Genomic DNA, 10,606 nt, shown 5'->3' with positions numbered 1-10,606 from the left:
TCTCTCTCTCTCTCTCTCTCTCTCTCTCTCTCTCTCTCTCTCTCTCTCTCTTTCTCTTTTTTTCTCTCCCCCCCTCTCTCTCCCTCTCTCTGTATTTTAATTTAACATTCCCAGAAGCCCATGTGCTTTTTCAGACAAATGTTTGAAAACAAAAAAAAACAGAGAACAATTAAATTTTGTCAGAGAAAAAAGGGCACTGCCTCTGACTTCATTCAACATCAGAAATGGACTTTGAGTGATTTTGGAAATTGGCTTCTATTGAAATCCAATCCGGGTTCTTTCTTTCTTTTTTTTAAACATACCTAACTCTCCCTATGCTGCATTAAATTAAACATGCATTGAAACATTTAAATCTAAGTCCAATTTCGTCTTTGATACTTCTATAGCTGTCAGGCGCTTGATCACGGCCCAAAACCCAAAGCAGTTGATTTTTAAAAAAATGATTCCCATAGTCTACATCAGGGGTGTCAAACTGCCATGCCCACCCCATTGCAGGCAAATGGAGAAAAAGTTACGATACGTCGCGACACGTCACGTGACGTTGCGAGTTTGACACCCCTGGTCTACATGTTTAGCAAGATTGATTAAGGTAGGGTTACAAGCAGTGGTGGCATTCAAATAGGTGAAGAACCGGTTCTCTGTGTGGATGCCGCTTCCGGAAGTCCACTCTGGGCCTGGGCAACAAAAAATTAGTTACCAGTTCAGACAAACTGGTGGGAACTGGCTGAATCCCACCACCGGTTACAAGAATTGCACCAGCTCAGCTTTTTTCCCTCTGCAATTAACAACCACGTACATAAGGATGGGTTTTGTTTTTTTTTACTTTTCCACAGCCTCCCTGCAAACCAGTGAGAATTAAGGAGTTTGCAAACTATGGTTTGTAGAATCATCTCCTGGTTTAGACTAGAATAGAAAATACCGAAAGGTAATCATCACTTACCAGTTGATGCTTCATATGGATGGTGATGAGGGGAGAGCTGGAGAGATTGTGAGACAGAGTTGGTGGTGGCTCCATTGTCAAGGAGATAAGGTAGCTACTAGCAAAAATCATACACTCCTTGCAGGTAGCAGCTTCAGGGATTCTGCGAAATTAAAGCAACAGTTTATTAGTGACCTGTGAGGCATTTTGTTTCTTCAGACACCCATCTTTATTTGGGGAGGGAGAGAGGGATGGATGGAAGGAAGGAAGGAAGGAAGGAAGGAAGNTCTCCTCTCCCCTTTACCCTTCCTTTCTCTACTCTTCCTTCACCCTTTCCTTTCCTTTCCTTTCCTTCCTTCCTTCCTCTCCACTCCTTTAACCTTCCTTCCTTCCTTCCTCTCCTCTCCTCTCCCCTTTACCCTTCCTTTCTCTACTCTTCCTTCACCCTTTCCTTCCTTCCTTCCTTCCTTCCTTCCTCTCCTCTCCCCTTTACCCTTCCTTTCTCTTCTCTTCCTTCACCCTTTCCTTCCCCTCCTTCCCCTCCTTTCCTTCCTTCCATCCTTCCTTCCTTCTTTCCTCTCCTCTCCCCTTTACTCTTCCTTTCTCTTCTCTTCCTTCACACTTTCCTTTCCCTCCTTCCCTTCCCTTCCCTTCCCTTCCTTCCTTTATCCACCCATCCATCCATCTGGCTGGGGAATTCTAGGAGTTCACACATCTTAAAATTGCTGAAATTGAGAAACACCGTGTGAAGTCAAGCAAATCTATCCAATCTTATATTCAGGAATAACAAGCGTGTTGTGCTTTTAACGGGACTTACTTGGTGTCCAGTGGTTTGATGCTATGGAAGTACTGATGCATAGAATGATAGAAGAGACCCACAATTGTAATCCAGGCTGTAAAGAAGGCAAAATTTGTCAGTATCAGGATCGCAGTAATGCAGGAGGTGGAACCCAGTACCTAAAGCTACTTTGGATGCCAATAACTTTATCCTTTTTCATCCTGGGTCACTACTGCTCTAACTGTTGTAAGCCACCCAGGGTCTCTTGAATAGTGGAATGATATATACAGTAAATTTAATAAATTACATAAATAAATAATACCAAGGTTTGACTTTGAGGAGACCCTCTACAGCAGGGATCCCCAACCCCTGGTCCATGAGCCAGTACCGGGCCGCAGCATGCCAGCAACTGGTCTGCACAAACAAGGAAAACCCCATCCACAGGATGCAGGCAGCACACAAAACCATGCCACCTCCGGTCTGCGGAAAAACCTCTCTCCATGTAACTGGTCCCTGGTGCCCAAAAGGTTGGGGACCTCTGCTCTACAGCCTGTAGATCATTGTGGAAAGGGGGTTTGAAAAATAGGAAGGATTGGTGTGAAATTGTCACCAGTTGGAACAACTGAAAGAAGTTAAAGGGCTCAACAATTCGTTCATCTGTTGGAAAATCTTGATTGGAGCTGCAAAAATCACGATGGCCACTAGATGGCAAAGCGGGATGGGGAAAAAAGTAACTCTTTGCCGCCTTCCAATGGCCATACCGATTTTTGCAAGGCAAGGAACAATTCAGTTTCCCATTTCCCCTCTCAGCAATTCAAACAGGGAAAGATGTATTTGACCCAATCATCAGAAGAAGGGCAATTCAGAAAAAAAGCTGGTTTCTCCTGGCCCCTTCCTTGACCTACCAGATGGGCTGGATGTTAATTCCCAGAATCCCCAGCCATATGGTGGAAAACCTTGGCTGGCAGGAGAAAGCGAAAGGCAGCAGATTTTGACCTTTCTTTTCTTCTACTAAATTATCCCCTTACCTGAATATTGGAAAGCTTCTCTCGGTATAGAAATATAACTCTGTCCTTGTAATGGGAAGCGATATTGAGGCACATTCGGGAGCTGAGGAGGCATTTTAACCAGGGAATAATCTGTATAATAATGCAAACATTGATCAAAACCCGAAGGAAAAGGAGAGCAAAGCCATTCGTTAGTTCCTGCTTATTGTTGAGCCCCCCAGGTCTGTTCTTTTAACATTTTTAGCAATCAGGGTCTTTTGAAACAAACCAGCAGGGGGAAAAAATATATATATACTAGAGTTTTAAGCAAAAAAGAAAAGGGAACTTTATCATTTTGCAACAGGTAAAAAATAAAAATTAAAAGTGGAGAACCGAAGAGGGAGAAATGTGGGGAAGGTTTTTTTTGTTCTGTGTGGTTTTGTGGTGACCGGCTTACGTTTTGATCTATACTGCTGAGTGTGGAATTTTAATCTGCTTCCAGCACATGGCAAACAGACCTGGAAGAACGAAGGCTGATGCATGATACTGTAGATCAGGGGTGTCAAACTCAATTTCATTGAGGGCTGCATCAGCATTGTGGTTGCCCTTGGGGGGCTGGGTGGGTGTGGCCAGGGTAGGTGCGGCCTACTGGGTGGGCGTGGATGGAGTGGGTGTGGTCTACTGGGTGGGTGTGGCCAGCTCTACATCATTCGCGTCAATGGTGCCTGTGGGGGCCTGGGCAGGAGTGGGACAGATCTGAGGGTCTCTGGCAGAAGGGGGTGGGACCAGGACCACTTCCAGGTGATGATGCATTTCTTCATTCCTCACAAAGGGTGACCCCTTCCCAGCATGCACCCAGGGGACGGGGCCGACACGGCAGGGGCTGGTTCCTCGCTGTTTCCGGATGGCCTTGTGAAGCTAAGACTGAATGCGTTTCAGCATAGATGGCCACCACAAAATTGTACATTGGCTCCCTCCTGGCCGGCCTGGGCCAGGGCCAAGGCAGTGGGGGCCGTTCCCTCACTGTTTCCAGGATGGCTTCGCGGACCACATGAAACCACTTCGTGGGCCACATCCGGCCCCCCGGGCATTGTGTTTGACATGTCTGCTGTAGATATATCCACCCGCAGGCTCATCTACAGACAACACAATGCTTGTGTGAAGGGCAAGACCTTAAGAAACCCCATTTTGGAAGACCTGAACTAAGTCAACCGAGGCTGACATTTCTTTTCTATTTTTCGCTTCTCCTTCCTTTCCTGGATGTTCCTCAAGGAGGGACGAGCATTTCATCCCAGCAAAAACGGGAAAGGAAAAATTCATCTCTTCCTTCAGCCGGTGAAAAGCCACAGAGGTGGCTTTGTTCAATTATTCATCTCCTGTTGTCGGAGAACGAAACTGAGCCCCATAAATCTCACCTGCGACAGGTGAAGTGCCTTGGACTGTTATGGTCGAAGGGCTGCCTCCTAGATTGTGTGCGACGTGAAATGTCACACTGTCGATGGTGGACACCAGCCCTCCGGCGAGGGATGCGGTCTGAAAGCAGAAATGACAATGCTGGAGTGATACAGCAAGTGATGGAGGCCTTGACTTCAGGAGAACCCCAAGAATGTCTCAGAAAATATTATCCTTACCTGGTTGATGCTGATCCAAGCAGCTATCTTAAGAACTCTTTCCACCACTTTAAAGAAAACCTGCAGATGAACAGAGACGGGTTATTTGCTATGATGCAATCACCACCACCACCATCATCCATTACCTAGTGTGATTCTCCTGAAAATTATGCATTCCCGCCAGAAACCAGGGACAACTGTTTTTGCATATTGTCGATAGATATTTTATTGGGAGCCACCCAGAGTTTATTATAATATGGGTGGCCATATAAATGTTTTTTAAAAAATAAATTGGTAATTGATAGATAGATGGAGAGAGAGAGACAGAAAGAGAGACAGAGATAACAATAGAAGCCCAATAGCTAGAGAGAGAGAGATAGCGATAGAAGATAGATCAGGGATAGATAGATAGATAGATAGATAGATAGATAGATAGATAGATAGATAGATAGATAGATAGATAGATAGATAGATAGATAGATAGATAGGCAGGCAGGCAGGCAGGCAGGCAAACAGATAGATGGATAGAGTAGATGATAGATAATAGATGGATAGATAGATAGATACAGATATGATAGATAGATAGATAGATAGATAGATAGATAGATAGATAGATAGATAATAGATGGATAGATATATAGTTGATAGATGGACAGACAGACAGATAAGGATTCCAATGCCTGCTTTCCCATGCTCCACTTTTGAGACCTACATAAGCTGCAATCAAATGATTTTTCGTAAGGACTTTGGGCCTTATACCAAAATCTTTTTAGAAAATTCAGGAGTATGGCAAGGGAGGAATTGAGTTTCACATTTTCTCCATTAATGCAAAAAAATGTTTTATACTTTCTGTTTCTGCATGGCTGTGCCCACAAGACATGACTGCCACATTTCCATAAAGTCAGTTTGTATCATCCCCCAGAAATACTGAAGCTCTTTTAAACATTTTAAAGGCTTTGAAGCATCAAGAACAGAACTATGCTTTAAATGTCTCACATCAAAATATTTTTAAAGTCCTAAATCCATTGACAGTGCTTGCTGATACATATTCATATGTTCCTTTCCCATTCTGCAGTCTTCAGAAACGGATTGAGATCTGTGGAGTCCCTAACACTCTAAATTAAACTAGAGAACCAACCTAGAACTAAGGAGAAATTTCCTAACAGTGAGGATGATTAATCAGAATCCTTGAGAAATTGTTGGTGCTCCATCACTGGAGGCCTTCAAGAAGAGATAGGACAACCTTTTGTCTGAAATTGTATAGGGTCTTCTGCTTGAGCAGGGGGCTGGACTAGAAGACCTCCAAAACAACTTGTCGCTCACGAACCATTTTGATGTTGGGGCTGCCTCCCACTCCTCACATATGCCTGTGTCTTCATCATACCATCATAAACTGTGTGAAAGAGACTCATTTATATATGATTCATTTATATATGATTTGTGTGTGTGTGTGTTGAAAAGAATTCACTCACTGGAATTCTTCTATAAGATACTGCTTTCATCTTAATAAATCTCGATAAAGAAGAATCTGTGAAATTCAGGCTTGCAATCACTTGCAATCCAGGCAATCAGTCAAAGATGAGAACATAAATGTATATCACTCTTTTGTTGACTTGCACAGCTGTACTATGCATTTCTTCTGTTAGACAAGGGATGGATGGATGGGTGGATGGATGGAATGTAGACGTGATAGATATCCTGCTTCATAAATTTGAAAGATTGAATTGCAATTCATTCATGCCCTCTTCCTAGGCATCTGTAGAAGCCATGTTGACCTCGAGCACATTATGATGTCATAGCTCAAATGACATGGATTTCACTAATCAATGACCTCATAACACAAGTGATGTCACTTGTCCCCTGGCAGGTGCCCAATCTCTCTTGAATCCCGGTAAAATAGAATAGAATAGAATAGAATAGAATAGAATAGAATAGAATAGAATAGAATAGAATAGAATAGAATAATTTTTATTGGCCAAATGTGATTGGCACATAAGGAAAATGATACTAGTGCCATTTTCTATATTTGACTAAAACAAGATGGGAACCTGTTTACAGTGCACTGCCTAATAACTAAAGGATGTTTCCCTCTACAGATTGATTAATTACCTTAGTAAGCTGATTAGCAGATGAAAGAAAGTTACCTTAGTAAAGTTGATTTTTGAAAAAATGGGGGAAAATTACCTCTGTAAATTAGGAAATGGCCTCAATAAGCAGATTAACGGATGAAGAAAAATTACCTCAGTAAGATTGTAGGCAGTATTTGCTGTGAGAGATTCATTAGGCATGGCGTTTGAAATGTTTTTCAGATAGTCCAACGTGACATATGGGTCCTGGACACTATGTTTTCCCTCTGTGAGATTAATTATGATGGATTGGTAGGCATTTATGGAAAGCTGTAAGCATAAAATAACAGAACACTGAAAGGTCCTTCTCTGACTCAATATTGACCAAGGAAATGAGCCTCTTCTTTGATACATTTACTAAATCATTTTTAATTTATTTTATTTATTTTATTTTCAGGGTCTGGGCTGACAAGGAAATCTATTCTGTCTGGAGGTCCTCCCTGCAAAATTCAACTTCCTGGATAATCCATTTTATTTTTATTTTATAAATATTCTATCTTGCCTTCCAAGCCATTGATAAAGCTGGAGAGGTGGTTCCCACTTTAAACGGAGTAAAATGCAATTCAGATGCTGGTGGAATCCAATTACCTTAACTCAAACTTCTATTACAACTTTTCCTTTGAGAAAATTCCACTGCCGAAATAGCTCATTTCTCTGACTGACCCAGCTTGGAAGAAGGTTTTAATCTCAACCATGAAAGGTCTCCACGGCTCATAATGTCCATTTTCCCTTCAGCTCCTATCTACAACCTTCAACTTGGGCGTCTCTGGAGCAAGTCCATCCCCTTAGCCACCACACTACAATATGTACAAATTATGCATTTTAGAGAAAATAGCATGCAAATATGACAAGAGTATGTCAAACTGAACACAGTACGTGCAGGTTTCGAGGCGTTTTTTTTTCCAGTTCACATTTGGATGCAGAAATCGAGTGGAATACAATTGACATAAATGGGAAGCACAGATTTTGACCTCAGAGTTAAGCCTTATAGGAAGATCAAAGCTTGTAGGTTACTTTTCTCCTTTTTACTGGCTGGAAACTTGGAATGATATAACTTTTTTTCCCCCTCTAACATAAGCAACCTGGCAATGTAACGGAAAGAATTTAAGGAATGCACCTACCACGGGAAGGGTTGCTGTTGTTTGCCATCCCCACGGAGATGTTGAAGCAAGCACTGCTTGGTCACCTAGAAACCACAGTGAGAAACATTAACCAGGACTTTCCCCTTTGGTACCGAGAACTGGGGTGGGGAATATAATCCAAGGTAAAAGTTGGTGTTATCCAGAAGAAAAGTTGAAGGGCTGAAATGTGAGGCTAGCTAACACTCTCCCCTGTTGTGAAATGAACAGATGGTTGACATCACCAGCATATCTTCGATAACAAATTATTTTCAAAAGCACCACCTCCCTGAAGTACTTTCCTGTAGACTAAATTTTTCTCAATTTTGGCTTTTAGGAATTAACCTCAGTATGGTCACACCGTGGCCCTTTCCTTCTCTGCATCACCATTCATTTTTAACATGAAATCTTGTTTGGCTAATTTTGTGGCCTAGATTTAGTGGAAGAGAAGATGGGGATACAAGAGGTAAACTGGAGGGGAGACGACATAGAAATGGGTACACTGAAAAATTCACTTCGGTATCCAGAAAATGCCACTGAAAAGTTCAAAAGCGTGTAAATATCTAGTTCCATGTAGCTTCTTGATACAGTATTTTGGATATTGTGATCTGGGCTAGCTAGTTCGTTGTGGGAAAAGGCTTCTTGAGACAGTGTTTTGAATGTTGTGTTAATCCCAATGGAGGCCACAGTTTAGCAAAAGGATAAATCATTTGCTTTCAAGAAAACCACATTAAATCCTTAGCCTTGTCATCTGTGAGTAGACGATCAGGATGTGAAGGGGGGAAATTCTGTCGTAAAATTATGTTGTTAGATACACTAGGAAAGATGGACAAATAATCTGATTTTTGTACCAATTACTGTATGTCAGAAGCCTACACAGCTCTTCTAACCCCTAAATATTGGATGAGGTGATTTTCTCCCTCAGAATGAGAATGATCTCCTGATGTTTTGAGGGTGTCTCTCTCAAAACACAGTCATCTTATCCAGCCTTTGCAAAACCTGATTAAGAGTTAAGATTTTCCGACTCAGTGGAAATCCTCCCGTCATATCACTGAGGACATTGAGCATTCTGTTCAAGGTTCAAACCAGACAAGATATTCAACTCCCTTTGTGGGGTGAAACTTACCAATAGCAGCTGTGAAATACTGCTTGATCTCGTTGGCGGTGAGCACTCTTTCCCATATGATGAATTCGTCAAAGGCGCCATGGATGTACCGTTTCCCTTGACGGCCTTCGGAGCCCATCAGCAAGTTTGAATTAGAGTCCCCATAGTTGTAGAAATCTTCCCCACGGGGATCAACGTTGTTCAAAGTCCCGTTGATGTAGACTTTCAGGCCCTCTTTAGATTTCCAGGTAAACAGGATATGCGTCCAATGGGGACCTGAAAAACAGTGGAAATTTAAAGCAAAAAAGTTTTGGGTTAAGATACATACATGGTTGGAAAAGATGATTAAAAAGCAGATAGAGTTCAAACCAGAACTGTTTTTGTTAGGAATATTAGGACCTAATTATGAGAAGGAGAATGAATACCTAATATTGTATGTATTAACAGCAGCAAGAATTGTATTTGCCCAATATTGGAAGAATGAAAACTTACCAACTGAAGAGGTTTTAATTAAGAAAATCTTAGAATGTGCAGAAATGGATAGATTGACTTTAGAGATTAAAGAGAAAGAAGATTCAGTCTACTTCAGAACATGGGATAACTTCTATCAATGGTTAGGAAAACGAACTAGTGAGAAACAAAGGTGATATGTTATTTTGAATACATACCAGTAAGAAGAATGTTATGCACTGATTAATTAATACTGTCTATGATAATCAATCATACTCACTACAGTTTCTATTATATTAATTATTGTTACCTAAACATATGTACCCGGACAATAGTCTGTTTGCTAAATATTGAAAAATTTTCTGGGGGATAACCCCAATGCTGATCCCAACCTGGTCCTAATTCCAATCCCAACCCCAACCTCACCCTAACCCCCAATCCCTTCCCCGACCCAATAAAATTCAATAAAAATTATTTTTTTTAAAAAAGAAAAACAGTGGACATTTAGGTGATGTGTCAGGGCCCACTTCAACACCTCATCCTAAGAAAGCAGAACTTGTGGAAGCGGTTTCTTCCAAAAGGAACTTTTATTAGGAGAAGCTGACAGCAGGCATAATAGACAGGATCTGAGGGGTTCCCGCTCAGATCAATAGGTTAAAAGTGTCCTAAGCAAACCCCACCCCAATGGTTCATCCGGTCAGTTCGAATGGGCCAATCCCCAGAGGTTAAGTCCATTGTGAGAAAATGCTGATAACGCCAGTCCATCACAGGGTTGTAGCGGTGTTTGTTGGGTCTTCACACCTTCCCTTCCGAACAGGAGATAAGCCAAATGCCCGGAAGCACATTCCTTTCTCTCCCCCCCTCTTCGAGCTGACATCAAGGGGAAAAGACAGTTCAAAGAGTGTGCGTGCAGAGACAACAAAAGAGTTGTAGCAATAGAGAATAACAAAGAGGCAGCCCGCAGCATCTTCCCCCTCCCTTCCAGGTGTATGGCAGAACCCAGAAGAATAGAAAGAATAGAAATAGAAAGAGCCCTTTAAACAATATGAGTCCTGACATGCTGTCTCAATTTGTACCTTTAAGTAATAAGCGATCCTTGACTCCATTTCTTGAAAAAGGTATAGCTCACTAAAGGTCAAGTGGATTTCAGTAAAGCAAAGCCAGAACTGAGGGTTGTGCACCAAAACTTTACATTTAAACCGCCTTCTCGGATACACCCCCCCCACCCCCATCATCCAATCAGTTTCAAAGAATACGCCTTTGAATGTCCTGAATGTAAGTTGTCTTGCAGCTGCAATCTCTCGCCAAATAAATGGCCTTGAGAGATTTCTCCAACAGTACAGCCTCAATTCAACCTCCCCCCCAAGTCTTCCCACTCTCTGTTGCCCCCTCCCCCTCCAAGGTTTATGGCAAACGGACGCCGAATGCAGGAAAGTACTGGGGTGATTTGACAGTTCTGACAGGTGACGTCATTGTAATGGTAGGTGAGAATGGCCTTGGCAGACAGGAGGAAG

The 10,606-nt window shown here is 42.1% G+C and overlaps 1 protein-coding gene across 1 annotated transcript in view; it reads right to left on the bottom strand.

Annotated features, from left to right (window-relative positions):
• ADGRD1 (adhesion G protein-coupled receptor D1) overlaps positions 1-10,606 on the bottom strand; it is a gene marked incomplete at its 3' end in the record, with an annotated part of 69,010 nt that overhangs the window by 48,602 nt on the left and 9,802 nt on the right. Inside the window, exons 7-14 of the mRNA XM_015825146.1 lie at positions 8,664-8,918; positions 7,541-7,605; positions 6,534-6,689; positions 4,315-4,374; positions 4,099-4,216; positions 2,726-2,836; positions 1,737-1,812; positions 941-1,082 (exon numbers count right to left, since the gene is read on the bottom strand). Coding sequence (XP_015680632.1) covers positions 941-1,082; positions 1,737-1,812; positions 2,726-2,836; positions 4,099-4,216; positions 4,315-4,374; positions 6,534-6,689; positions 7,541-7,605; positions 8,664-8,918 — 983 coding nt within the window. The remainder of the gene's footprint in view (positions 1-940; positions 1,083-1,736; positions 1,813-2,725; positions 2,837-4,098; positions 4,217-4,314; positions 4,375-6,533; positions 6,690-7,540; positions 7,606-8,663; positions 8,919-10,606) is intronic.

This window comes from Protobothrops mucrosquamatus, unplaced genomic scaffold (assembly GCF_001527695.2).
Source record: "Protobothrops mucrosquamatus isolate PMUCROS unplaced genomic scaffold, P.Mucros_1.0 scaffold2514, whole genome shotgun sequence".
NCBI classification, from domain to species: Eukaryota; Metazoa; Chordata; class Lepidosauria; order Squamata; family Viperidae; genus Protobothrops; species Protobothrops mucrosquamatus.
This window is presented reverse-complemented; position numbering and strand designations above follow the sequence as displayed.